Source organism: Hyaena hyaena, unplaced genomic scaffold (genome assembly GCF_003009895.1).
Source record: "Hyaena hyaena isolate Hyena2069 unplaced genomic scaffold, ASM300989v1 scaffold_248, whole genome shotgun sequence".
NCBI classification, from domain to species: domain Eukaryota; kingdom Metazoa; phylum Chordata; class Mammalia; order Carnivora; family Hyaenidae; genus Hyaena; species Hyaena hyaena.
Window position 1 is genome coordinate 1,889,110 of NW_024080881.1, and position 27,452 is coordinate 1,916,561.

The following is a 27,452-nucleotide window of genomic DNA, read 5'->3' on the forward strand; positions in this document are numbered from 1 at the left end:
GGGATTCTAGAGACCGCAGGCTTTGAACTCTTCCCCTTACTTAGCTGTTTCACCTTGAGCGAGTTATCGAGGGTCGACGTTTCTATCTAGAAAATGTAGGTGACGACACCCTTCCGGGGCTGCATCTGAGTTAAGGGTACCAGCACACCAAGAACCCCAAATAAATGAACTTATAATGTTAACTCCAGGAGCTGAGAGGATAGGGATGACCACCTCTGGCAGACAGACATGAAACGTGTCAACCCCAGCCTTAAATTGAGCTTTCCTGGTCGGGACACAGCCAGGCTCCCGGGCGATTTCATCAATCCCAGGTACAGCTATGGGGAGTGAACTACAAGCCCCAGAAGGCAATGCGCGGCGATGATGGGGCGTGAGCGAGGAGACACGACCTCGGGTTTACGCCTGCGCAGCGGGGGGGTGAGTTGGGCAAAGCAAGGAGACTACAAGTTCCGAGAAGCAACGCCGCAAGACCCAAGTCGGGAATGTTTGCGCCTGCGCGTCGCGGGCGGGGCCTCTGGGGCGGAGCGGCCACCATCTTGGAACGGGAGGCGGAGCAGAGCTGACTGGGAGCGACCGAGCGGGCCACCGCCGCCGCCATGAACCCCGAATAGTGAGTGAGCCCCGCCCGCGCCGTCCGGCGCAGCCTCGATCCCGAGTACGGGGCTGTACACTTACCGGGGTTGTCCGGTCTGGGTCAGGACTGCGCGGCGCCCCCACATCCGGGTCCCTCTTCCGCTGACCCCCCCCTCACATCCGGGTCCTGCCCCTCCCCCCGGGGGCCCCAGGACCCCGGCTCGGCACCCCGAGTTCTTGCACCTGGCGCTCAGACACTGCGACCTCGAGGGCCACTACTTGGAGCTCGAAGCACCGGCCCCTACCAGGCCTTATCGGTCAGGTGACCCTGCAGCCTCGGTCTCTCCTGGCCTCAGTTTCCCCACCTGCTGCTTGAGCGTGGCGGTCTGGGTGCTGACGGCTGGCCCGGCGTTGTGGAGCGGGTCCAGACCCGGGCCCTTTAGGTCAGACAGTCAGTCTTTCTGTTCTTCCCGTTCTCCCGGGATCCTGTTCCAGGGGCTGGTCAGGCGCGGGAGGCCCCGAGGCACCGCTCCGGGTCGCTCTCCCGTGGGTCCTCCCCTCCGGGCTGCCGCTTTGCCCCATGCCTGGGTCTGGCTGTCCTGCCGCTTCTGGAGGCCAGTCCCTTCCCGCCGTCTCCTCACCTTTGCGCAGGCCCCCAGCGCCATCGTCACACCCCTTCCCTTCGCCGTCCCGCTGCCGATGAAGTTTAGATGAATGTGGCATTTGTTTCTCCCCTTCCAGTGGGATTCTCTGTACCTCAGACTCTCCCCACTTCTTGGTCACTCCCCCTGCGGGTAGGTGGCCCACATCCCTGCCCTGGACTTCTCATTGACAGGTTTCCCCAAGTGTCAGTTACCTTCTTCCTCTTCTGCCACTTCCTTTTTCTCCTCCAGATCCAAGCCTCAGATTTCCTTGGGGAAGGGTGCAGCTCTGAGCTGGATTATCAGGGACACAGAAGGGAACCAACAGGCTCTCACAGAGACTTTGGAGTCTGAACCTGGTTTCCAGTCTTAAAGTTAACAGCTGTGTAACTTAGGGCAAGTCATTTCCCTCTTCTGACCTCCGGTTTCCTGCTTAGTTGGGAATAACCCCATCCACTTCACAGGGCTGTTGTGAGCCGTAAATGAGATGATGCACCTGAAGTGTTAGCGCAGGGCCAGGCACCAGTAGGAATCAATGTGTTGTAACCGCTCTTATTGCTACTTGTTGACAACCTCTTCTTAGAGGCTTCAGACCAGGCTCTTTACATAGAGGTTCCCTTAAGTTCTAGGCTGGGCCCTAGCTTCCACTTCTGGGTCCCTCCCCTGCCAAGCCAGGTAGGCCCCAGGGCAGTGTATAGGGGGTTCCCTGAATAGCCTCTACTGGCCCCGAGACCGAGGAGTCTGTCAGGAGTCAGGATAGGACGTCCAGCTTTTTCCCCTAATGACTGATCCTTGGCAACTCATGTCTCTCTCTCTGCCTCAGTTTCCTTCTCTGTAAGCTGGGAATTTAGACTCAGTCCTTCGGGCCAGCTGTAATACTGGGGATGGGAGGGGGTCGGCCCTCCCCTGCCCGGGACTCGTGGGAGGATCTTGCAAGCACCTTAATACTCTAAACCAAGGCAAGCCTCACAGCCTGGGAGAATGCCGTAGTTGTGACGGCAGGATGGCGTGGCGGGTGGACTCCTTGCCTTCCTTCACGCCTTCCCTTCCTCTCTCTCCAGTGACTACCTGTTTAAGCTGCTTTTGATTGGTGATTCGGGCGTGGGCAAGTCATGCCTGCTTCTGCGGTTTGCTGTGAGTAAGAAGCCTCCCGTACCGTCCATCTGGGGTCCTGGCTGGTGGCAGGAGGGAGAGGGGTCAGCCCAGAGGACAGTAGTTGCAAGACCTTAGACACCGAGGATGAAGTCGCAGGACCTCCTAACAGCATCTCTGATGGAACAAAGACACAGGGCTGGCAGGTTGGGGTGCCGACGGTGGGGTGGGGGGAGGGAGGGTGCTTAGCAGTTACAAGGTCGGCTGGGGCAGGGACCTGGAGGGACGTTTTCCAAATGGGCTCTGGGCCTGTTCACCCAGGCCATGTCACTGGTCCCCACTTTTCCAGGATGACACATACACGGAGAGCTATATCAGCACTATCGGGGTGGACTTCAAGATCCGAACCATCGAGCTGGATGGCAAAACCATCAAACTTCAGATCGTGAGTGTCGCTCTTCCCAGTCCCGGGTGCAGAGGCAGCTGCCTTGGGACAGGGCACTCGGCACACAGCCCAGAGCTGACCTGTCCTTCCCTTCCCTCCTGCTCTCTTGTAGTGGGACACAGCTGGTCAGGAGCGGTTCCGGACCATCACTTCCAGCTACTACCGGGGGGCTCATGGCATCATTGTGGTGTATGATGTCACCGACCAGGTACTCCTGGGGTCCCATCCCCAGCTTTGCCTCCTCGGCTTTGGATCTTTGTTCTTTTTTTCTCAAGGTTTTATTTACTTATTTATTTTTTTAAGCAATCCTCACACCCAGCATGGGGGCGAGCTCACAACCCTGAGATCAAGAGTCACATGTTCCCACCGAGCCAGTCAGGTGCCCCAGGTCTTTGGTTCTTGTTTTTTTTTACTCTTCTCATCCTCTCTTCCGGATGCTGCCTGGAAGGGAGACTGTGCTCAGACTCCTTTCACGAGGAGGGAAACAGCTGCTGCTGCAGCGGCACGTCCTCCCGAGGCCCTGCCGCGGGGTGTCGGCAGAACGAGGCCTCACAACTCCTGGCCAGACTTGCCACCTTCTTCTAGACTTGGGGCACCTCTGTGTGGTGGGGCGTTAGTCAGCCGATTGGTTGCTTTGCTGGGCCCCTGGCTTCCTGTGTGAACACCCTGTGGAGAAGCGATTGGAGGGCTTTATAGCCAAGGAGGTGAGGGAGCCCTGCAGTCTGGGCACATTGTGAGCAGACGTGGGAGCCCAGTGGCTGCCGTGGCAGCATTAGACATGTGTCACTGGCAGCAGTGGTGGTATTAACAGCCTGAAACCGTTCCACCAGGTTCTTAAGAGTTTTTACAGAACCTGCCATGGTCTCTTAACACTCTAAAGAGGTCTGCATTAGGTTCCCCCTTTACAGATGAGGAAATGGGTCAGAATGGAGAGGAGACTTACTTGGGGCCAGGCAGGTCCTTAAGTGACAGGGACAGAAAACCTGATTCTGCCTGCTTTGTTCTTTCAACGAAACCTTGTTGCTTCGTGGGGGCCGGGTCCTGGGGACATGGAGGTGCTTATGTCAGCCCTGGGCCTAGGGGAGTTCCTGCCCTGAGGGGCAGCCGGGTTCTGGGGCTCACGGAACTCATGATGCCTTTTGGACAACAGGCTGCGAGTGAACTGTGCTCTCTCTACTCAGACAGAGGTCACCAAGGACCTCTAGCTGCCAAGTCCCATGACCCCATTTCAATTCTTGCCCTGACTGACCTTTCATGGGCTTTTCCTCCATTCTCTTCCCTCTCCTTGGAAGGGAGAGCGGCCTCCAGCTCTCCTACCTTTTGCTGCATTAAATTCTCTTTTCAGTGAATTTTTACAGGTTTGCTCTGTACTGTCACCACCACCACCACCACCCCCACCCCCTCCGCAACCTCCTATCTTGTGCTTCTTGACTCTCCCTGCATGGATCTGGGCACCTTGTGGTTTGGTTCCTGCCTTATATTCTGTAAGGTCTGTGTAAAGGGCTATCACCCTGGATCCTTTGTTCTGTATTCTACCTTGTTGACACTTTGTGTATTAATTCTAACCTTCACGATATCAGCCAGTGAACCAAGTGCCTGGGTCCCTGTTCTCTGGATGAAATAAGCGTGGGGAGGTATTCGGTAACTTGCCCATGGTCTCATAACTAGGAAAGGCAAAGCCAGCGTTTGAACCAGGCTTCTTGGCTTCCAGGCCTACCCTTCCCTTCCCCTAGCCAGCCTCTCCTGAGCTCCAGATCCGCGTCAGAACTCAGCATGTCCTGCACTGCCCTCACCATCTCTCTGCAAACTAGCACCTGCGTCCTCATGTTTGTAACAGAGTTCCCGCGCGCCTGACCAGGAAGCTCTTCCCTCCCCCAGTTCTCTTCTCTTCTTTCTCAAGTCCATTCCCTTGTAATAATAGCGGTGATGAGGATAATAGCAGCTCCTGCTAATTAAGCACTTGTTACAAGACAGGCCTGCATTCATTAGCTCATGTTCACAACAGCCCTGTTGGGAGATACTGATTTATAGAAGTGAGAAAGATGAAGCTCAGAGAGGTCAGGTGACAAATCTAGGGTCACACAGTAAGTGGCAGAGCTGGAGACTTAACCCAGGATGGTCTTGACTCAGAATTCTGTGCTCTTCCTTGCCTCACTCCCTGGCTCAGGGCGCACATTTCTTCCCTAGATTATTCCAGCCACTTCCCAGTTGGTCTCCCATCTTCTTGCCAGTCCGAACTGGCCTCTACACTCCTGCTCGGACTGTCTTCCCAGAACACAGATGTGCTTCTGCTGCTCCCTTCCTGAGAAGACTTTCGTGGGCCCCTGGTTGTTTAGATTTAGCCAAGCTAAGACCTTCCGTCCCCTGGCCTGGCTTCTTTCCCTCTCCTGTGCTCAGGGCCTGTGTCCGGCAACCTTCAGCTTCCTCTTACTCCCCAAAGGCAACGTGCTCCCTCTCCTCCTACCCCGTTCCCTGGCCTGGTGTGTGTCTCCTCCTCCCCTGCACCTTCCCGTCCCTCCGCTTGCTTCCGCATAAGGCCGGTTTGTCCCTTCAGACGTAGGTCAGCCGCACTCTCCCTGGGCAGAGGCAGTCCCGGGGCCGCAGCGGCTCCGGCCTTCCATCCCTGCGGCCCTCCTCACCCTGTCTTGCCACCGTGTGTGTCCTGGTCTAGTCTTCCGCTGTCCCCTGGGTGCCTTGGCGCAGGACCTAGGTATTTGTCCCATCTTTGTCCACAGGGCCGCGCACAGGGCCCCTGAGACGTGCAAGGGGGGTAAGTTTGAATCCAGTCAGATATCCCCCCACATTCTGTTTCCTAAGAAGGGGAAGTGGCTCTAACTCAAGCATGTTCCTGAAAGTTCTTTGTCTGTGAGCCAGGGGTAGGGGGAAGGGGGTGGCCAGCTGTTGGGAGGGCTGGTGTAAGAAGGCTCTTGGTTCCAGAAGCAGAACGAATGTGTGGCCTTGTTCCTAGGGTACACATCTCTCTCATAGGCCAGGGTCCCCTCTCCAAGGACCCTCCACCTACCGTTGGGCTGCAAGACTTCAGAGCTTACAGGGATTTTAAGGTCACCGTGAGAACTTTGCTAACCTGGTTCCCTTCCATTTCTGTCTCCTCTCTCTGGTCTCTGGTCATTTGCTCCCCGCTTGTTTCAATCTTTTCTGTGTCTCGGAGAGATGAGCAGCACGAAGCAGAGCTGGCTGTCCCTTAGGCCTGGGCTGTTTATGTCCTGGGGCTATGGGCAGGTAGCTGGTGCTGAGCCGGGCTTGGCTTTGGGGGTCTCAGACGGAGGGGGTCGGAGAGGAGACCTCCACCTGGGAGGAGAAAGCTTTCTCTGGTTCCCTGAGCTCAGGGCTCCTGCCTCTCTCAGGAGTCCACGGAAATCCACTTTTAAAAGCCCGGGTTCTCCTGGCCTTGGGTAGGGATGGGAGTTGAGAGCAGAATAACTTTTGATTCTGGCTCCTCTAGGAATCCTACGCCAACGTGAAACAGTGGCTACAGGAAATTGACCGCTACGCCAGTGAGAACGTCAATAAGCTCCTGGTGGGCAACAAGAGCGACCTCACCACCAAGAAAGTGGTGGATAACACCACAGCCAAGGTGAGCGGGGCCTGGGTCATGCCGCCCACGGTGGGCTGGTGTCTGCTGCCCCTCACCCTCCTTCCCCGCCTCTTCTCTCTTCTCCCCTTGTCAGGAGTTCGCAGACTCTCTGGGCATCCCCTTCCTGGAGACGAGTGCCAAGAACGCTACCAATGTCGAGCAGGCATTCATGACCATGGCTGCTGAGATCAAAAAGCGGATGGGGCCTGGGGCAGCCTCGGGGGGTGAGCGGCCCAACCTCAAGATTGACAGCACCCCCGTGAAGCCGGCTGGTGGCGGCTGTTGCTAGGAGGGGCACGTGGGGTGGGACAGGAAGGGGGCACCTTCTCCAGATGATGCCCCTGGAGGGGGCAGGAGGTGCCTCCCTGTCCTGGGGCATTTGAGTCTGTGGCTTTGGGGTGTCCTGGGCTCCCCAATCTCCCTCTGGCCCATCTGCCTGCTGCCCTGAGCCCCGGTTTTGTCAAGGCCCCCAAGGGAGGACACCCAGGACCTTTGGCTGGGGTGGGGATGTGGGCTTGCTCTGCTGCTGCCTCTAGGTAACTTTATAAAGTACCCCACCACACACCTTTCTTTGGGATGAGGGCTCCTCTGTTTCCCTCCCTTGCCTCCCATGTATGCTGCAGTGGGTTTCTCTCCTTCCCTTTTCCCTTCTTCCCCTCCACACCCCCCTTCCCCAAGAGCTGAGAGCCTCCCTGGCCACTGCAGTCCCTGGCTGCAGCCAGCGCCCAGGGCCAGGAATGGGACCAGGGGATCCGGGACCCAGGATCCAGGGCCCTGGGCTGGACCTCAGGAAGGGCATGGGGGCCACAGAGGCCCAGCAGCCCACCCTTTCCTCTCCTCGCTGCCTCCCCTCCCCACCCCTGCCACACTTCACAGCTCGAGCCGTCCAGCTGCGGTGGGGTCTGAGCACACCTAGAGCAGGTGGGCGGGCAGCCGTGCTGGGCCTGTGTCTTGAGCCCAGAGGGAGCCCGCTCCTGCCACCCCCTGCCCTGCCGGAGCCAGGCCCGTGTGCTGCCTGCCCACCGTGCCCCTTTGTCCCCAAGGCAGGCAGAGGCGGAAGGCCCACCGTGCCAGAGGCCGGGCACCAGCCTTAACCCTCACTCTGCCAGCGCCTCCTCCCTGCCCCTGAGGCCGCACCTCTGGCTGATTCTCCTCCCCTGTGTTCTTGGAACCTGTGAGGGCAGGTCCTCATACCCTGTTGCTGCTTCTCCTCTGGGGAATGTGGGTGCAAACCCAGGGTTGAGGGCCTCCCCCCTCCCCCCCAGGATCCTCGCCCCCTGCCCTCCGGCACAGCTTCTTCCTGCGGAAAAAGAAACCTTTGGTCTCTACCTGAGAAGCCATGTCCCTTGTGCTGTCTCACGCCTGTCCCACCTGTGCCCTGCCCTCCAGCTTGTATTTAAGTCACTGGGGTGCCCCCCACTCCCAGGTTCCCCTCTGGTGTCATGTCAGGCATTTTGCAAGGAAAAGCCACTTGGGGAAAGACAGAAAGGACAAAAAATAAATAAATTTCCACTGGCCCTCCGGTGAGCCGAGGGTTTTTGCAAGGAAGTTGTGGTGGTTGAGTGTGGTCTGTGGTGGGCGCTGTCTCCGTCGGGGAAAGGGAGCTGGGGCCCTGGGCTTGGCTGGCCCTACAGGGGTCCTGGCTTGGGCTGTGTGTCCTAGGGTTGCTGTTGAAAGCCCTTGACCCACTTCCTAAAGCCAGGAGTGCTGCCTGCTGCTGCTTCTGCGGTGTCCCCACGGGCCCAGCACGGTTCCGGCAGCGAGGGAGGCAGGCGGCCATCGGCGAGTACCTGGTGAGCCGCCGACACCCGCACAGGCGCACATCCGTCCGTGCTGGGAGCTTGGGCCGTAGATGTGCCCTATCATGCTGGCCCGCATCCCCTTCACCCCCTCTCCGGGCTTTGCTCTGCGTAGCCCTGCGTTCAAGCCGGTGTCTCTTCCCCCGCCCCAACCCCCTTCGGACAGTGCCAAGTTCCTCCCACTTTAGACCTCTTAGCCTGCCCCCACCCCCCCACCGCCGGTGTGCAGAACACAGTATGTGAGGGTAGGGGTGTGTGTGTGTGTGTGTGTGTGTGTGTGTGTGCTCGTCCAAGTGGACCGAGCCCCTTGTATGACGCGGGGGACGGGGGCGGGCACCTGCCCGGGATGTGCGTCCGTGCCTACGTGTCCTCGAGGTTGGGGCGGGGAGGTGGCGCCCGGGCCAGGCGGTGCGAGCGGAGGGGCGCGCGGAGACCCGGCCCCGCCCGAGGCCGCTTGCACGGCGGCCCCGCCCCCGGCTCCGCCCCGCCGGCTTCGCGGGCTGGAGAGCGAGGGAGCCGCGGGCGAGGGATCGCAGGATGAGCGATCGGGGCCCGGGCAGCCGGCAGCGGACGCGCCCCCAGAGCCCACCGGCCCGCGCCCCGCGCGCCCCACGGCCCCGAGGCCCCGGTCCCGGCCGCGCCGCCCGCGTTCCCCGAGGCCTGCGGGCCATGCCCGGCCGGCCCTAAACGCGGACCGGGGGGCGTCCCCTTGCGCCCGGGCCCCGCGCTGGCGCCCCCCGGGCCGCCGCCCGGCGCGGGGGCCATGGCGTTCACCTTCGCCGCGTTCTGCTACATGCTCACCCTGGTGCTGTGCGCCTCCCTCATCTTCTTTGTCATCTGGCACGTAAGGCCGGGCTGGGGCTGGGGGCGGGGTGGGGGGGGGGCCGGGGGCACACAGAGCGGGAGGGGACCGGGCGGATGGGCTCAGGGCCCGGGGAAACTTGGAGCCTCGTCTCCTCTATCCCCCTTTGGTCGGCTTCTGTTCGCCCCCATGAACACCCCCTCCCGTCGTCGGCTTCCTTCCCGGGGCCCCCTTCCTCCGCCGCCCCCGCCTGTCTGTGGGTATGTCAGTTGGTCCCTGACCCCCTTCCCCTGCCCCATGCCGTCTTGGGGAGTGGGGCAGAATTCTGGGATCTTGCTCCCCTCCCTCCTACCCTCGGATCCAGTCGCCCCCGTTTGTCGGGCAGTTTGTCTGTCTGCTTGCCCCCCCTTTGTGGGTTTTTCCAGCCAGGAGTGATGGAGCCGGTTGCCATGGCAACTGCATCTGTTTACAGGACCCACAGATCGCAGAGCCCGTTAACCCTTTCCCTCTCACTCACCTCCCCGACCCAGCTGCTCTTGGCTCCCAAGTGGCCCCAGAGACCTAGTCCCCACCACCAGTTCCCCTTAGGCTTCCCTACCCCCTCCTTTCCCGCTTCCCCTCCGCAGGTTTCCTCCCCACTTGCCATTTTCCCCTCCTCTTCCTGCCCACTTTCCCCTTTGTCTAGTGTGTTCCCTTTGGTCTGTCTCTCACTCTGGCGTGGCTTCACACCTCCCTGGTCTTTAGGAATGTCCATTTCTCATCCTTTATCCTAATCACCTCCCCTTAGAGAGCGTCCCTCCCCCTCATTCTGTCTGGGGCCCTCTCCTCAGCGGCCCTCTCTGGCGGGCTCCCTTCCTCTCACCAAGAACTGTCACTCAGTCTCCTGCTCATTGTTTTGGGGCCCTTGCCCCACCCCCGTGGCCCCCCCTCCCTCCTCCACTGTCCTCTGAGGTTTCGGCCCCCACCCTGATCCCCTCAGTGAGGACTGCCCATCTCGGCCAGCGCTGGCCCCTTCCTCTGCTCCTGTGTCCCGGCACACTTTCCTGATCTTCATCCCTTCTGGGGGGGGGGGGGGAGTTCCCTTGCCCTCTCCAGTCCCTCCCCTTGTGCCCCCTTCTTTCCTTCCTATCGCTTCCTCGTCATTGCTTCACCTGCTTCTTTCCTGGTCTCCCCACTTCCTCTCTCTTTTCCTAGGACCTGCTGCCTGGCCCATGATCCTCCCTGGCTCTTAAACCAAGCTCTCCCCCCCCTCACAATCCCCCTTGTCCTGCAGCTGCCTGTCTCCTTGACATCAGGAGTCCATGGATCCTGCACCCCTCCTGTGTGAGGAGTGGGCCCTATAGGACTTTACAACATGCACCGCCCCCCATCTCCAGCCCTTTGCCTGGCTTTACACCTCTCTCTCTCTCTCTCTCTCTCTCTCTCTTGTTCTCTGTGGGACTCTTAGTTGCTTTTTCTTATCTTCCTCTTTCTCTTTTCCTCTTTCTCTGCCTCCATACTGCTCCCCCCCTTTCCATCTCGATCTCTCCTAGCTCATCCCAGACATTGGACAATCCCGTGTGCGCGCTGGGCGCAGGAGGGCTGGGGTCCTAAAGATTGAAAGAAATTGAGGGTCACAGGCTGGGAACACAGAGCCAGCCAGCTCCTGGGAGAAGGTTTCCTGGAATTCAAGAAGCCCCTTTCCAGGCCCCTGCCTACCCAGAAGCTTCCCACACCCCCTCTGGGGATCCCTGTCCTTAGGGGCCACTCAGAGCAGTCCCCCAGCCAACACACCTGTGTCAGTAGGAAGCAGTGAGACAACCAGACACTAGGTAGCTGGGGGGGTGGGGGGGAGTCAAGGATGAATAAGACTCAGGCTTTGCCCTTGTGGGGCTCCTAGGCTGGGGGAAAGGGCTCAACAAATATTTATTGAGCACCTATTATGTGTCAAGCACTGTGTTCACTTAGCTGTTTAGTTGGGTGATCTTAGCAAGTCACTCAAGCTGAGTCTGTTTCCTGGGTCTGAGGAAACACAGTCACTCATGTCTGAGTCTGTGGGTAAAGTGGGTTTGTTGTACATATATCAGAGTACCCAGAACATGTCCTACTAAGGGGGTTTGGGGGTGGGCATAGGAGGTGCAGTCCTCAATCCAAATTGGTAAGAACTAGAACCTTCCAGGGCAGGACCCCAGATCCTACACCAGACCCTGACCCAGTCCCCACTGGTTGCTAGGCATCCCTGGTGATGAGTGACGCGTGTCAGCTGTCATCGTGGGGGATTGTTTGTTCCAGGGGGCTGAGTCAGCGCCAGGCAGCCTGGGGGGCGGGAGGCACGACACCCGCTGCCTGCTGGTGGTGCCAGCTCTGGGGCAGACAGACGGCACCCTTCCGCTCCCTGCTGGACCCTGTTGCTGTGTCTGGCAGGCAGGTGGCTACCCAGAGTCCGTGGGGAGAGGGGTGCTGCTCCAGATGGCCCCGGCTCCTTCCAGGAAGCCCATGTTCTCTCCCTCCAAGCCATTGGAGTCGCTTGGGGGTGGTGGGCCATGCCTCGTCCTAGGGTTGGTGCTGAGGGGACGAGACCTCAGAAGGCTTTTTCTTTTTTTTTTTTTTTTTTAAATTTTTTAATGTTTTATTTATATCTAGGAGAGAGAGAGAGAGAGACAGCGTGAGCAGGGGAGGGTCAGAGAGAGGGAGTCACAGACTGAAACAGGCTCCAGGCTCTGAGCTGGCAGTCAGCACAGAGCCCGATGCGGGGCTCGAACCCACGAACCGCGAGATCATGACCTAAGCGCAAGTCGGACGCTTAACCGACTAAGCCACCCAGGCGCCCCAGAAGGCTTTTTCTTCCAGACCTCTTCCCGTGCTGGCTCCACCTGCCCCCCACCCAGGTCTGTCCTATCATCCCCCCGAACACCTGTTCCTTCCAGGGGCTCCCCCTCCCGGTGAGGACACTGCCATCTACCACATGCCCCAACACCCAGAGGCAGCTTGGACCCCTCTGCCTCCGCTCTGCTGCCATTCAAGCCCTCTGGAGTCTGGCTTCTAAATAGCTCTGGAATCCATCCACACCTCTCTGCGCTCACCGCCATTCTCTTCACTCAGATCAGTACCAACGTGCCCCCCGCCCCCACAACCGTTCCCTGGCCTGGCCTGCGTATGATAAAGCAGTTAAGAATGTTAACTCTGGAGTCTAACTGGGTTAGAATCTGGTCCTACCACTGACTAGCTGTGTGAAGCCTTGGACAAGCAACTTAACCTGTCTCAGTTTCTTTATCTGCAAAATGGATATACCAGTACGTACATCATCAGGTTATCGCAAGCATCAAATAAGTTAGTAAGGAGAAAGCCTGCTTGTGTAGCGCAAGCACCATGGATGTCTCGGCTGGGACTGTTAGCCAATGTGTGCCTCCTGCTTCATCTATCCTAAAACATTAGCCTGACTGCCCTACTCTGCCGCTTTATACCCCTCAGCGGCTCCCCATTACTTTTGGGGTTAAAGTCCAAACATCCGGCCTGGGCTTACAGCATCTCCAGCCCGTCTTTCACATTCCCATCTTCCTTCCCACTTTTCATTCTGGCCCCATGGAACCTGAAGCTTCCTGAATGTTCCTTATTCTTCCAGCCTTCTGCCTTTGTACCTGCTATTCCTGATGCTTGGACTCCCTTCCCCCATTTGTTCACCAAACACCCACTCAGAGTCCAGCCTGACCCTCCCCACCACTTCTAATGCTGGACCAGGCACCCCAATATTGAGTCCTGATCACCCTGGAATATAGTTCACAGTCTTCCCAAGCCTGAGAGGTCTTCGCAGGCAAGGGCTGTACCCCAGGCTTCTGGGGCCCCAGTGGTCATCACAGGGCAGATAAAGACACCATCTCTTGGGGATGTTTTCGGTGGAGGCATCATGAACATGGCTTGACCTGGACATTAGCTCACTAGGATTCTCTTCCAGACTGTGTGTGACCTTGGGCCAGGCCCCGCCTCTCCCTCAACCTCAATTTCTCCACCTGTGCAGTAAGCGCCACCTGGTCCAGTCCCCATGTATGAATTCCTATCCCACAGAAGGATGGGTGGGAGACTCCTAAGCTGTTGCCCCCGCCCTGACGGGCTCACGCCCCTCTCCCAGATCATAGCCTTTGACGAGCTGCGGACCGACTTCAAGAACCCCATCGACCAGGGGAACCCAGCGCGGGCAGTAAGTGATACATGTGCTGTGCTGAGGTGTGTCCGTCCGTCTGTCTTTCCATCTGTCGCAGGAGAAGGGGGGTGGGTGGAGGACGGGAAGAAAGGGGTGTGGGGGGGGACCGGCGGCTGTGCCCCTTCCTGTCTGTCCCCGCCCCCAGCAAACACCTGGCGCGGGCTCAGGGCTCGGGTTCCTCCTGGCGGGGCGGCCGTTGCTAGGCTCTGGGCCGTTGCCGTGGAGACGCGGGTGAAGGTCCAACCATGGCGACGGTTGCCATGGGGACGGCGCGGCTGCTTCCCTGCCGCAGGCTGCTCTGGCGCCCCCTGGTGGCCACGTGCAGCTCGGCCGGGAACATAGGGACGGTGGCGGGGCGCCCCTAATGCCGGCTCCTCCGTCTCCCCCATGGCGGCCTTCTCCTCCTCCTACAGCGCGAGCGTTTAAAAAACATCGAACGCATCTGCTGCCTCCTGAGGAAGGTCAGTATCAGGGCGGGTAGCAGGAGGCTCCTAGCCCAGCTCAGCCCTCCTCTCTTGTGACCCGGAGCAGGGCTTTACCCTTCGGGGGGCCTGCTTGATCACCTCTGCCACTGGGAGGGAGTGGGAGGCTAGAGGCCCCTTTAGTCCCCAGAGGTAAAGGTGGGGGGGGGGCGCCTCCCAAATCCCAGCTCCCCTCTGTGCCCTTGAAGGTGGGGTCAGTCCTGGCACCAGGCAGCTGACCTCTCACCCTCCCTCCCCAGCTGGTGGTCCCAGAGTACTCCATCCACGGCCTCTTCTGTCTGATGTTTCTGTGTGCAGCAGAGTGGGTGACCCTGGGCCTCAACATCCCCCTCCTCTTCTACCACCTCTGGAGGTGAGGACCTCAACATCCCCCTCCTCCTCTACCACCTCTGGAAGCCACCCTGGGGGTGGGGGAGTGAGATGGAGAAGCAGGGGCAAGATGGGGGTGGGAGCTTTGACGGTGGGCGCTCAGGCCCCTCCCCCACCCCAGGTACTTCCATCGTCCCGCGGATGGCTCCGAGGTCATGTATGATGCGGTCTCCATCATGAATGCTGACATCCTCAACTACTGCCAGAAGGAGTCCTGGTGCAAACTCGCCTTCTACCTGCTCTCCTTCTTCTATTACCTGTACAGGTGAGGAGGTCCTGCTCACGGCAGTCACAAGCCAGGGAAGGGATGCTCCCGGTACCATGCCTCCAATCCTAGGAATGGTTGGGCCCCAAGTTTCTGCCTTTTTCCCTTGAGGACGGAGGGCAACCCAGGGTATGATAGGGGGGGTGGCCAGTCGCTGGGCCTACTCAGGGCTTCGCTCATTGCCTCATCTTCCTACAGTATGGTTTATACGTTGGTGAGTTTCTAAGGGGGAAGCCGGCCAGGGAGCAAGCCCAGAATGGACCGGACGCCTGTGCACCCCCAGCCCTGCCCCTCGGCCGCAGAGGCCTCAGCCCCGGGGAGGGAGGGGGCACTGGTGCCCCCAGCCTCCTCTCCACCCCCCCCAAACTGCTGCTGCGGGGACCTCCCGCCTTCAGAGCCCCCTCCCCTTGGACTAGGGCTGGGCAGAGCTCTAAATAGGGGCAGGGGCTCCTCTGCCAGCCTGTAGGCATGGCAGTCTTGGAAGGGGCAGAACCTCCAGCCTTGTCCACTTCGGGGGGGACATGGGCCCTGCCAAGGGGCAGGGCTTGACCCTGGAAGTTCTAGGCCGCCCCCCTCCACCCCCACCCTGAGGCTCCCCCTGCAGGTGGGGGGGTACCCACACCGGGAATGAGCAGGCTCAGCAGGGGGGCAGCCCCACCCCTAGTCTGCCCTCTCCCCTCCCCCAGGCTCTCTCTCCAGATCTCCCCCTTCCCCACCCCACTTGCCCCAACCCCAGCCCATCCTGTCTCTTGGACCTATTTTCTATGTTGCCTGGAGGAGTCCGGCACCCCCTCCCCGGCCATTTGTGACAAAATATGAATAAACTACTGCAAATATGTGGGCCCCAGTTCTGCTCCTGAAAGGCTTGAAGAGGACATGGGGGCAAAGGGACTTTATAGGGGGCAGCCCTGAGCTAAGTCCTCAGGACAGCCAGGCTCAAACCACTGACCCACAGAACCCTCCAGGGACGCCCTCAGATGGATCAGAGAGGCCTTTGAGGTCTCCTCGGCGGCTGCTCCCTTCTAGCCTCACTTTCCTGCCACACCTAAACAGCTATTCCTGCTGAAACCCTTCCACCTGCCTTTCAGAGCAGTCTCAAGATCACCAACTCCAGGAAGCCCTCCCCTGGGTCCCCTGAGCCTGATAAACCGTGGGCAATGGAGACTCTCCCCCACCCCCCACCCAGGCCCCAGGAACAAGGGTCAAATACAATCAAGGAAATCAAATCTTCAATGTATGGAAAAATCAGTGCCAGTGGGGGCCAAAGGTCACCGGACCAGGTGGAAGGTCAGCCAGTATATGATGAGGGGCTGGAAGGCGGCAGCTCCCAGGGTCAGGTAGAGCTGGAGACGCTGCCGGGGAGCCGGGCCCCCCATACTGTCGGGGCCCAGGGCTGCTGTTCGCAAAGAGCGCACCTGGAAGAAAGGAGAGAGCTGAAGCTGGGCCAGGATGGGCAGGCTCGGCCCCAGCTCCAACCCCAGGGGAAGAGGCGGGAGGGGCAGCCCCAGACTCACGATGAAGTACATGAGTGAAGACGAAGTCCAGGCCAGTGCCACATAGTAGCCATCGCTGCCGAAGAGCAGCCCTGTGAGCACGCTGAGGATCATCCTGCAGGGGTGTGGGGCGCGAGGGGAGTGGGGGAGCGGTGAAGGGAGAGGAAAAAGAAGATGCTGGACACCTTCCAAGGGTCCGGGCCTGAGACTGGCCCCACCACCCAGCCTAGACCCCAGCCACCACCACTGGGGCCCTTTATATCCAATCTGTCCCCGCTCAAAATGAATCTGGCAGGCCCAGGACTCAGCCCTAGGCCCTGGGTCTGAGACCCCCTCCACGGCCCCAGCTCAAGGCCCTTCTCCCCCGTGTTCCCAGAGTGGCTCTCCGTACATTCCTGACCTGAACAACCTTACGCGGCTCCCAAGAGAGTGCAGAAGAGGGTAGTGGTGCTCACCCCACGTATTTGTAGCCACTGTAGGCCAGCAGGTGGAAGGTGCTCAGGTCACTGCGCACGGTGGCCAGGTAGACGCCCAGGAGCAGGGCAAGCACCTCCATGACGACCCACACAAGCGCCGTGCTTGCACACAGGCCCAGCACCTCTGGGGAGAACCTGTGGCCGTGTAGGGGTGGGGGTGAGGGGAGTTCAGAAACCAGCCGTCCTGCTTGGCAGGTGTGAGTCTGGGGACATGGGGTGGGCTTGGGACTGGCCACAGGTCCCCTAGGGAGGTGCGGCGAGCAGTCGGGAGGGTGAGCTGGTGAGAGTGAAGGAGGGCCTTGGCACTGACCTTTTCTGAATGCCCAGTGCCATCCCAGCCAACAGCACGTAGGTGATGAAGGCCATTGCTGCCAAGAGCCAGAGAGATGCCATCAGCCTGGGTTCCTTGATCAGAACCTCCCTAACTAGGAATTTACACTCCCTACCTTCTCCCCATACATCCTTCCCTGCACATCCCCACAGGCTCGGCCTCCACAGTCAGCTCCCCAGTACCCTGCCTGCTCAGCCCTCTGTCCCCGTGTACATGCTACCTGACCCTTGTCTCAGGACCCCAAGCCGTCTCCCTCCCTGTCCCTGTGCCAGGCAATTTACCAGTCTCCTGCTGTGACTCTAACTACATCACAGGCCGAGGCCATTGCTAATCCTAGACGACCAGGCAGGGGCCAAGCCAATCTCACACAGGACCAGAGGACCAAAATACAGGCTTGAAGAAAACTCGGGCTGTCCCCGGAGTCCAGGCCGTGAGGATGACTTCATACGTCTAGCCATTGGCAGTGGCTATGGCTCCAGCCATCCTGCGAGCACGGAGGGCTCCGGGCTTACCTCTGCTGTCTGCACCACAGCTCAGAGCCAGTGGAAGCTGGGCTTTCACGGCAGAGAACTCCTCAGCCCCGTCCCCTGCCCCCCTGAAGCACTGGCACTGTCATGCCCACCAAGGGCACAGGGTTGGGGTCAGGAACCAGCTCTGCCACCTAGAAGCTATGTGGCTTCAAAGAGACCCGAGTCTCTCGGATCCTTGGCTTCAACATGGAAAACAGAGATGGCGGTTCCTGCCTTACAGGGTGGCTCTGAGAGAAAATGGAATGAAGGATGGAAGAACGTGTGGCCTCCCAGAGCAACTGCGCTGACTGGCTGCCCTCACTAGCACCGGCTGCCCGAGCAACCCCTCCGAGGGCTGACCCGGACACACTCCCCCTATTCCAGGGTAGCCACCACAGGCTTTGCCGTGTACAGGCCCTGGGACAGAGAGGAGTCAGACGCAGAGTCTGCATATGCAGTGTGGGCGGCCTGACCCCGGGCCGTGTAGACGGGCAGTTATGGGAGCCCAGAAGGGAGTGGTCACTCCCTCAGAGGAGGGCGTGTTGGAGCAGGGCTTGAGGGGGTAAGTAATACCAATGGCAGTGGTGATTTCGTGTGCTGCCTGCTGAGCACACATCCCCTCACTGAAGCTCCACAACAATCCTTTGTGGGAGAGACTGTTGTTATTCCTGGAGTCCGGAAGCATAAAAGTAGCCAGCCTGAGGTCCCATAGCTGGAAGTTGCAGGGCCAGGTCTAAACCCAGGGCTCCAGGCTGGGGAGGGACATGGCCCCAGTTAAGAGGCAGGAAGGCCTCAAAAGGGAATATGCAGAGAGCACCGAAGGCACAGCCAGGAAGCTCCTCACGGGTCCCCTGCTCTCATCTACCTGGTGTCTAGCAACGGCCCCACACAAAAGCACCAAAAGCGGGTGCTGAATCAACGCGCGAGCCTCTCTCTCCTCGCTGGTGCCTCAAGGCACACGTCCCCCCACAACCCCCCAGCCCAGGTCAAAGACAGACTCACTGGGGATATAGAGGTCAGGGGCGTTGAGATCTTGCCGTGGTGGTAGAGGCACATCGCGACTGTACTGCACTTCCCAGTTCTGGCAGCGGCGGCGGCAGCCAGGTCAGGAGGAAAAGATGAAAAGAGAAGAAAGAGGGGGATTGAGGCGTGGGGGGCCCAAACTCTGGGAAAGGATGAGGGGCCCCGGCAGTTCACCCGGTAGGCAGCTCACCTGGTGTGTGTAGGGGAAGACCAGTAGCCCCAGCTTCTTGGCCACATAGGCCGTGTCCACAGCAAAGAAATACTTGAGTTTGTTTACAGACACAAAACGGTGCAGCTGGGAGAGAGAGAGGAGGCTGTGGGCAAGCTGCTCAACAAACCCCAGGGTGCTCGTCGGTGCACTCCTTCCCTGAGGGCTGCTGTGACAATTAGGCGGGATCCCGTGACGCCCCAGCCCTGGCCAGAAGTCTTGCCACCCTTGCCCTGGGGGCGGGCCACACCTCCTTGTGGACCATGTCCTTCCCATGGGATGCGATGGAGCTGCCGTAGGCCATAGCCACGTTAGCCATTGGGTCCCCAAGCAAGTGGTTGACATTGAAGGCCACGTCGGCTCCTGGGGCTGGGTATCCCCCTGGCTGGCTGGAGTAACCACCGCTTGTGTCATCGAAGAGGGGAGGGGGATCTGGAGCTGCCCGGGCCCTGTGCTTGGAGCCTGTGGGTTTGTAGGTACTAGAGTGGGTGACAGGAATACCAAACATGAGCGCAAACCACCACCCCTTCCCAGACTGGGCAGCCCTGTATGGGTCCTGGGGGGCACGAAGCAATCAGTTAGTGAAATACACGCTGGATGGGGATAGGTAACCCGGAAAGAACTTGGAAGAGGGTCCCTTTCCCAGAGGTGCTAAATGTAGGCAAAGAAAGAGCGGAGGCAGCGCCTGGAAGTGGCTGCCCACCTGGGGGCTTCTGGGAGCCTTCTCAAGGAAAGTGATCTCTGAATTGAGCCTTGGGAGAGTATTAGTTTACTAGGTGGAGGAGATAACTCGGAGGGCATCCCGCAGGAACAAGAATGGGAAAGAAGACAGCGGAGTACCCAAAGGCCCTGGGCAGTGGTGAGGGCCCCTACTAGGGTCATGACAGGTAAAGAAAGTTCTGGAGGCAGACCCCGTTCGTGCCCTGGTCTGGCATGGGCATCCCAGCTGTGCTGTCACCGCCCGATCTCAGGATTGGGCCGAGAGGGCGAAGTCCGGGACGCGCTGCTGAGTCGCGCAGGGCGGAAACCCGAAAGACACCCGCCGCTCTGGGGAGCGGTCACGGCTGCCCCCTCGCCCTCAGGGGGAGCGGGCCGCGTCGCCGACCCTCCTCCGGCCGGTCGGGCCGCGTCCCACCCGCCCCGCGCCCCACGCACCGTGGGCTCCGTAGCCCGAGTGATAAGCCATGGCCGCGATGCTGGCTCTCCCCAAGGGCCCGCTGCGCCGCCTCGTGGGTACGAATACTAATAAGGCAGCAGCTCCGCTCCCTGGGCACCGACTGAGGTTATGGAGTAGCCCGACACGTCCGCGAGCTCCTCGACCACAGCCGCCATGTCCGCAGCGTTAGCCTCCGCCGCCTGCCATTGGCTCCTCGGCGGCGCTAACTCGCTCCTCCCCTCTCCCAATTGGCTGCTGGCGCGACCTCGCTGAATTGGATTCGGCAGTAGCAACTTCCGGGAGGGGGATAGGCGGAGCAATTCGAGACACTCTCGGATTGGATGGTGCGTTTGCTAGTTTGCGGCCAGGACAGCCAATAGTTGGGTTAAGGTAGGAGGGTGTTGAGAATTATTTCCGCGCCTGCGCAGTGGGGCACTTGACGCTCGCCCTGCCACGACTACACCAGGTGGAGACCTGGAGGAAGCGGGAGTGAGGCAACGAAGTTTCGTCGCCGGATGTACTCCAGGAGGGGATGAGTCGGTGGGGCTCTACCAAGTCCCACCCCTCGGGGCTCCCGCCCCTCCCTCTCAATGCTCTCTGTCCTCCGCCGTCTTCCATACTCCTCCCAGTCTTGGAGCAGAGCCCAGGGAGCCCGGGAGGTGTCAGTAGGAGGCCGCGCCGGGTAGTGACAGCGCGGCCAAGCGAGCCCCGGAAGCTGACTCCTCCCCCTGGCCCCCACCCCTCCTTCCCGCGCGGGTGCTGTCCGTTGTCCGGTGCTGAAATGTCCTACAGCCACTGACGGCCCCCGGGACTCTGCTGCTCTTGAGACACACATACACACTACAAATGCTGAAAATTCCAGAAGATCTGAAGTCCCAGAGATTGGGTGGTATCGTTGGAACAGGCTCCTGCACCAGTCCTGGTCCGTCAACTCTCCCGTGGTCCAGCCGGACTGGGGGTGGAGGTGTGCTGATCCACCTCCTGAAGCTGCAGTTGATACTCCTGAGTCATTGCTGGCCCTGCCGCCCAACCTAAAGTGAAACTGGGCTTTCCTTTCTCTCCGCCCAGTTTCGGACCCCTCTCACCTTCCTCGGCGATAGCCTTCCGGGCCTTTCTCTCTCACACACCTTCACCAACCACTTTCTAGAGAGCAAAACCAGGCCCTCTGCCATCTGCCTCTAGTTAGCTACCCAGTGTCCGGTTACACCAGGTGACTTTCCTACTCTTTGAACACAACCCACGTGGTCTGAATCGCAGTGTCTTTGCTCGAAAGTCCCCTCCACCTGGGATGCCCTTCCTCCTCATATCCGTTTATCCAAAGCCCGTTATCCTTTAAGAGTTGGTTTGACTTGTGTCTCAGAGAGACAAGGGGAACAGAGGAATGACCTGGAGGCCGGCTTCTAGGCTCCCTCTGGGAACACGTTTACCCTGTATGTAAATTCCATCAGGACAGTGTCATTCTCCACTCCTGCCCTTGTCTTCACAGTGCCAAGCACAGTACTTGAATATAGAAGATACCCAATAAACATCTGTGCCCAATAAATAAGTAATTAATAAATAGATGTAGCCCTGGGTCAGTCCTTTCCTCTCTCTGCGGTTTCAATTACCTCATCCTCAAATGGGTAGGGGTATTAAACTGAATGGTCTTTTGAGTTCCCTTTGGGGAAAAAAAAGTCACAAAGCAACCCAACCTAGCATTGCCGCCTCCTTTGTCCCACCAACTGATTGTCTACCTTGAAGGCTAGGGGCAGGCGGGAAGGGCTGAGACCCCTGAGTGCCAGGGAACAGCACTGGCGCCACCACGTGGCATGAGGGTGCCCTCCCATGAAGGACAGATCCCACTCCCCTGTACATCATGATGAATGCTTGTGCACCTTTCTATTCCCATTTCTCAGATGGGAAAACGGAGGTTGGGGTGGAGAGTGCAAGCCCAAGGTCAGGAAGCTTGGGGCCCTGGGTGTCCTGGCCCCCAACCTGCCTGCTCTAAGTGGAGCCCAGCACCTCAGTCCAGCAAATGAGGATCTTTCTGGGTTTTAACCGCTTTCTCTCCTACAAGCAAGCCTTCCTGGGTGGGGGCCGGGTGGGCTTAGGCTTGGGCCTGCTCCTCAGAGACAGCACTGTGGGAGGTATTACCCACCTTTGAGATTCCCTGTCTCATTTTACAGCAGGGGAAACGGGCTCCGAGAGCAAGGACTCGGCCAAGGTCGCAAGCGCCAGCGCAGCGGGACAGGAGCCCAAGCTTGGGTCCGCCAGACTGGGGTTCTCGGGGGCGGGGGCAGCGCCCGCGGTGCCAGGCGCTGCCGGCGGCGCGGCGGGTGCCGCGGGGGCGGGGTCAGCGGAGGGCGGGGCGCCGGGCACCGCGGCCGCCAACGCTGCCGCCGCCACCGCGCACGAGCTCGAGCTCCGCGCACTCCCTGCGCGGCCGCCTAGCCGAGCGGACGCCCTCGGGGCCGCGCCGCAGCCCTCTGCGCTCCCCCCTATCATGCCCGGGGCCCGGGCCCGGGCCGCCCAAGCAGCCAGGACACCATGCCCGAGGGCGGCGGAGGCGACAGCGGGGAGGTGGCCGAGTTCATCCCGGACGGCGAGCCGCTGCGGGAGGAGGTACGAGCGCTGTGTGTTGGGGGGCCGGAGCCGGGGCTGGAACAGGGTTAGGGGGACAAGGGAAGGGGCAGACCCCGGGACAGGGACTGAGGAGGGAAGTCCCCACACCCCTGTTGCCAATGACGTCATTAAGGTAGCCGGCGCCCTGCCAGACTAGGGGCTCGCGTGTGGGTCGGGGTGGGGCGGCTGGAAAGGGAGGAGGGGGCGATTCCAGTCCCGGGCGCCCCTTCTTCCCGCCCCCCGCCCTCCTGTGACGTCAGCGCCCGGCCTCTGCGCGCCCCCCTTCCACAGCGCTGCCCCTCAGCCCCAAGGCCCCGGGGTCAGGCCCCCAGCCCAGCCCAGAGGCTCACGAGGTGCCCGGGCGGCGCCTGCAATGCAGCAACGGTGGCTGGGACTTGGGGGAGGGAGCGGGGGGAGGAGGGGAAAGAGGAAAGGAGGAGGCCTCTGGTCCCCCTTTTCCCTCCTTGCGGCGAGGCCAGAGGGCCCATCCTGCTGCCTGGGACCCCCAGGGCGGCCCCTCCTCAGCCCTCTCCGGGAAGACGAGCCGCAGGGGTGCGGAGCCCTGTGTGGGGTGTTGGGGTGATAGGTGGTGAGTGGCTCTGTGTGTTTGGGGGGATGTGGTGTGCTCGCGGGTGTGGGAGTGCTAGTCCGTGCCCCCCACACCCTGGGTGCGCTAAAGTCAGGTGATGGCGGTCCCTGGCCTGAGTGCTGTGGTGATGTGTGCGTGTGTTCTGTCGTGGGTGGGCCTCTCCTAGAGTCTAGGGTGTGGGGTTGCAGTAGGGGTGGGGCTGGGAGATGTGCCCCACGGTCAGCTGAGGGGCTGCTGTGTACCTGGGCTCCAGTCAGTGTGTCATTGGCATATGCTTGCGTGTCCTGCGGTGGGCGGGTCTGGGTGGGGTGTGTGCGTGGGTGCGTGGGCGAGTGCGTGCACCTGGGCACCATGTTCTGGCTTGAGGGGTGGTGCCCTGGGTGCCGGTGAGGGTCTGGTGTCAGGGATGTAGGTGGGTCCGTGACAAACATGGTGGAGGTGGGAACGTGCGGGTGTGTGCATCTGGCCCTGCGGGTTGTGGTGGTGATGTGCACCTGTGGTGGGTGACTTGGGGGTAGGACAGGCCGCCCTGGGCTGGGCTGGGGGCATTTCCTCTCCTCTTGGGTCTCTGAGCTTGATGCCACCTCTGCTGTTTGCACCCGGCCACCTCTCCCTTCTCCTTCTCTTCCCCCTTCTTCCCCCACCCCTCCCCCACGTGTCTCTCCATAGGCCCCCCGGGCTGGCAGCCCTGCCTGGGAGGTAGGCCTAACCCCCTGGGCCACGGAGTAGCCCCTGCTGCCCAGCAGCTGTGTTCCACCCCCTCCCTCACAGCGCAGATGGGGAATGGAGGACGGCACTCCATCTGCTCCCCCAGACTCACACCTCCTCCGTTCCCAGCTCTTCGTCTTTCTCACTTAAATGCTTCTCCCAAGTCTCCAAGTGGAACCGAAGGACCAGAGGGAGTCTCAGGGAAACAGTATGATGTTTATTCCCATGGCCAGACCCTGTGCTGAGATCGCCACACATATGATCTTGTTGAATCCTCACAACTGCCCCAGTTTACAGATGAGGAAACTGAGGTCCCGAAACGATGAGGGACCCGCCCAAGTCATACAGTAGGTGATGGAGCCAGCACTGAATCCTGAGCGGTGGGGCTCTAAAGCCCATGCTCTTCACCCTCAGGACCCCTGCCACCCTGGCCTCCCGTACCAACAGGTCCAGGAATCAGGGCCCAGAGAGGGCAGGAATATGGCCAAGACCACACAGCAAATTAGAGATAGAGCTGGGACCTGAGCTCAGGTTTCTCAATGGCCAGTTAGGGGGTCCTTTCTTCTTTTGGCAGAGATGGGTCTGTTTTGTCCTAGGTGCCCTTGACAGAGATGATGGGGCACAGCAGAGGACAGGCTCAGGGTGGATGGGCCCGAGTTTGAATCCTGCAGCTCCACTGTGTGTTAGAGCTAGAAGGGTGAGGTCCGGAGCGAGATGCTTAGTCCCTTGGAGCCTCAGTTTCCTCCTCTGTAGAGTGGGGAGCGTCGCACCACCTCCCTCTCAGGGCTTGGGCAGAGGGGCAGGCACCACTGATGGCCCGGCCTGACCCACGCCTGTGCTCTCTCTGCCCGCCCTGCAGCAGCGGCCCTTGAAACAGTCCCTGGGAAGCTCCCTGTGCCGAGAGTCGCACTGGAAGTGCCTGCTCCTCACACTGCTCATCCATGCCTGTGGCGCTGTGGTGGCCTGGTGTCGCCTGGCCACCGTGCCGCGCCTGGTCCTGGGGCCTGAGGCAGCTCTGGCCCGTGGGGCCGGGGGCCCGCCACCCACCTACCCAGCCAGCCCTTGCTCTGACGGCTACCTGTACATCCCGCTGGCTTTTGTCTCCCTCCTGTACCTCCTCTACCTGGCTGAGTGCTGGCATTGCCACGTGCGGTCATGCCAGGCGCCGCGCACCGACGCCAACACCGTGCTCGCCCTGATCCGCCGGCTGCAGCAGGCGCCACCCTGTGTCTGGTGGAAGGCCACCAGCTACCATTACGTGCGCCACACCCGCCAGATCACCCGCTACCGGAACGGCGATGCCTACACCACCACGCAGGTCTACCACGAGAGGGCTGACAGCCGCACGGCCCGCGGCGAGTTTGACTACTCAGCGCACGGCGTCCGCGATGTCTCCAAAGAGCTCGTGGGCCTGGCTGACCACGCGGCCACGCGGCTGCGCTTCACCAAGTGCTTCAGCTTTGGCAGCGCCGAGGCCGAGGCCTCGTACCTCACCCAGAGGGCCCGCTTCTTCAGTGCCAACGAGGGCCTGGACGACTACCTGGAGGCCCGGGAGGGCATGCACCTGAAGGACGTGGACTTCCGCGAGTCCCTCATGGTCTTCGCGGACCCCCGCAGCCCGCCCTGGTACGCCCGTGCCTGGGTCTTCTGGCTGGTGTCCGCGGCCACGCTGTCCTGGCCGCTGCGCGTCGTGGCGGCTTACGGCACGGCCCACGTGCACTACCAGGTGGAGAAGCTGTTTGGTGCCAGCTCGCCCCCGCCCGGGGCCGTGCCCAGCGGGCCCCCACTCTCCCGCGTGGCCACGGTGGACTTCACCGAGCTGGAGTGGCACATCTGCTCCAACCGGCAGCTGGTGCCCAGCTACTCGGAGGCTGTGGTCATGGGCGCCGGCTCCGGCGCCTACCTCCGTGGCTGCCAGCGCTGCCGCCGCTCCCTCAGCAGCAACTCGCTGCCCCCCGCGCGGCCCAGTGGGCCCCGCCTGCCTTTCAGCCGCAGCCGCCTCTCCCTGGGAGCCGGGGGCCGGGCCACACCAGGGGTCTTCCGAAGCCTGAGCGGGGGGCCGCTAGGGCGCCGGGGAGAGGACACGGAGCCCCTGGAAAGCCCACCGTGTTACGAGGACGCCCTTTACTTCCCGGTGCTCATTGTCCATGGTGACAGCGGCTGCCAGGGGGACGGGCCGGGTGCGCTCTGAGCCCCACGCGGTCCTCCGAGCGGCCTCCTCCCCACCGTCCCACCCTGGGCTTCGATGCCTGAGTAATTGTTGTCCAAGGCAGGAGGGAAAACAGACCAGCACACGAGGGGTGGGGGTGGGGCAGGGCCCTTCAACAGACCGGAAGGCGTGAATGGACACCGCTGAAGTTGAGTCTCTGCACTGTCCCAGCATGGCTCGCCACCGCCGCGTTCTGCCCCCTGCAGAGTCCGGTGATCTGGCTTAGGGCCCTCCCAGGCAGGGCAGGGGGGCAAGCCTGGGATGGGGGAGGGGCCCCGGGGACAGCTGTTGCATGCAGCAGAGGGCTGCCTCTGGGCTCTGCCCTCCGTGGCTGAGGCCACGCTGGGAGCCCTCAAGCGACCCAGAAGCACAAGTTGGTGGTTTGGGGCCGTGCCCGGTTGGGCCGGCCTCCACGGAGCTGAGGAGCTGGCTGCCGGGACAGCGCCAGAGCCCCGGCCCCGCTTCTGGCCCAAAGTCCCCATCTTCCTCCCCCTGACAGGCCCTTCCCTGCCTGACTCTGGCCTCTGCTGAGGGCCAGTCCCTGGTCAGACCCTGCAGCACAGCCCCTGTACTGGGAGCCCGGTTCTTGGAGCACAGCCTTGTCCCCCCGGCCCCCAGTGGTTCCCTGGTACGCCCTCCCCCCCATTCAGCTCCCCTATGACCTGGGGTTCCTTCTCAGGGCCCCGCCTGGAGCCCGCATCCCCTGGTCTCTGTCCCGTCCCCCGCGAAGTCCACATCTGCCTCTGTCACCCACGCACACGCACCCTGGGCTTTGCCCTCCCACCGCCCCCCTCCCACACTTCTCTGCTCTTCACCTTCCTGATGACCCACGGGGCCCCGGGCCACAGGGCATCCGAGGGACCTCGGCCTTGGCCGCGGCCTCTTGGACGATGCACCTGCTCAGCCATGGAGACCCCTGCTTCTCCCATCAGTGGGGCCTGGCCCAGGAGACACCATCTCTCCTCCAGGGAGGAGAGAGAAGTCCTTTCCCTTCGAAATAGGGTTTCCACCCCCTCTGAGGGGCCAGTGGGGGGGGCGGGGGGAGGAGGCAGAGAAGATGCAGATAAAATAAAAGGTATGAAATGGAAGGTCTTCTCATGTGCATTCCTGAGTGATGGGTCCAAGGCCACTACCAGCACAATGGGCCACCCTGGGTCAGCGATGCAGTGCTCGGTTGTGGAAGGGGACACAGGGCCGTGCACTCCAGTGTTCCCAGGACCCGGGCAAGCCGAGGGAGAACCCCCTCCCTCCCACCCAGCCTAGGGCCTGAGACTCAGTCTGAGTTGCTCTGAGCAGCTGACTCCAACCCAGTGGCATCTGGGGCACTTCTGAGGCAGTGTCCACGTGGCCCCCCGTCCAGCCCCGGGGTGGAGGGTCGGTCTTCATTCTGCCACTGGGCATGCTGCGGACTAAGGGACTGGTGACTGGTCCCCAAAGTGGAAGGAAAGGGCTGTGATCTGCGGTGCAAATGCAGTTCCCCCCGATGGCTGTTGGTATTTGTGGTTCGGGGGGACGGGCACCAAGGATGCCGGAAGACGCAGGGTGGGAAACGCAGCCCCCAGTCAGCGCATGGGATCTGAAGACCCAGAGCAAGGGCAAAGCAAGGCCCTCAGTCACTCCTGGAAGTGACGTCTTCGCATGTATGCCTGTGCCGGGCGTTCGCCGCGCCAGGGCACTGGGCTGAGGGGCAGCTGTGGGTGGAATCCACTGTGGGCCACTCCTCAAGCCCCGACACGGAGCTGCGTCCGCCTGGAGAAAGGCACCGTTTTCTGATTTGTGCAAAGGCACCATAAGGGCTCATGGTGGCCCTAGAAGGGTGCTGATGGGTGGGATTCCCCCGGGTGGACACAGGGCAGGGTGTGGTCTGGGCTGTGGGAGCTGCAGGCACAGAGGCGTGGAGGCAGGGCAT

At 61.0% G+C, this 27,452-nt stretch overlaps 4 protein-coding genes across 4 annotated transcripts; 3 read left to right on the forward strand and 1 right to left on the reverse strand.

Moving 5' to 3' along the window:
• The first annotated feature begins 512 nt into the window (after nucleotides 1–512).
• Nucleotides 513–7,894, forward strand: RAB1B (RAB1B, member RAS oncogene family). The gene is made up of 6 exons (XM_039244869.1): nucleotides 513–610; nucleotides 2,276–2,348; nucleotides 2,656–2,751; nucleotides 2,864–2,959; nucleotides 6,215–6,346; nucleotides 6,441–7,894. Exons 1-6 carry the CDS (start codon nucleotides 597–599, stop codon nucleotides 6,633–6,635), a joined length of 606 nt encoding a protein of 201 aa, XP_039100800.1. The 5' UTR covers nucleotides 513–596; the 3' UTR covers nucleotides 6,636–7,894.
• Nucleotides 7,895–8,854: 960 nt separating this feature from the next.
• On the forward strand, nucleotides 8,855–14,950 carry CNIH2 (cornichon family AMPA receptor auxiliary protein 2). Its single transcript, XM_039244860.1, has 6 exons — nucleotides 8,855–8,989; nucleotides 13,053–13,121; nucleotides 13,538–13,585; nucleotides 13,846–13,958; nucleotides 14,097–14,240; nucleotides 14,439–14,950. Exons 1-6 carry the CDS (start codon nucleotides 8,909–8,911, stop codon nucleotides 14,464–14,466), a joined length of 483 nt encoding a protein of 160 aa, XP_039100791.1. The 5' UTR covers nucleotides 8,855–8,908; the 3' UTR covers nucleotides 14,467–14,950.
• A 497-nt stretch (nucleotides 14,951–15,447) lies between these two features.
• YIF1A (Yip1 interacting factor homolog A, membrane trafficking protein) lies at nucleotides 15,448–19,643 on the reverse strand. Its single transcript, XM_039244859.1, has 8 exons — nucleotides 19,436–19,643; nucleotides 18,531–18,742; nucleotides 18,263–18,367; nucleotides 18,052–18,130; nucleotides 16,520–16,577; nucleotides 16,189–16,344; nucleotides 15,755–15,848; nucleotides 15,448–15,655 (listed from the first exon to the last, which is right to left on the reverse strand). Exons 1-8 carry the CDS (start codon nucleotides 19,464–19,466, stop codon nucleotides 15,509–15,511), a joined length of 882 nt encoding a protein of 293 aa, XP_039100790.1. The 5' UTR covers nucleotides 19,467–19,643; the 3' UTR covers nucleotides 15,448–15,508.
• Nucleotides 19,644–21,845: 2,202 nt separating this feature from the next.
• On the forward strand, nucleotides 21,846–26,631 carry TMEM151A (transmembrane protein 151A). The gene is made up of 2 exons (XM_039244858.1): nucleotides 21,846–22,037; nucleotides 24,194–26,631. Exons 1-2 carry the CDS (start codon nucleotides 21,963–21,965, stop codon nucleotides 25,523–25,525), a joined length of 1,407 nt encoding a protein of 468 aa, XP_039100789.1. The 5' UTR covers nucleotides 21,846–21,962; the 3' UTR covers nucleotides 25,526–26,631.
• The last annotated feature ends 821 nt before the right edge of the window (nucleotides 26,632–27,452 follow it).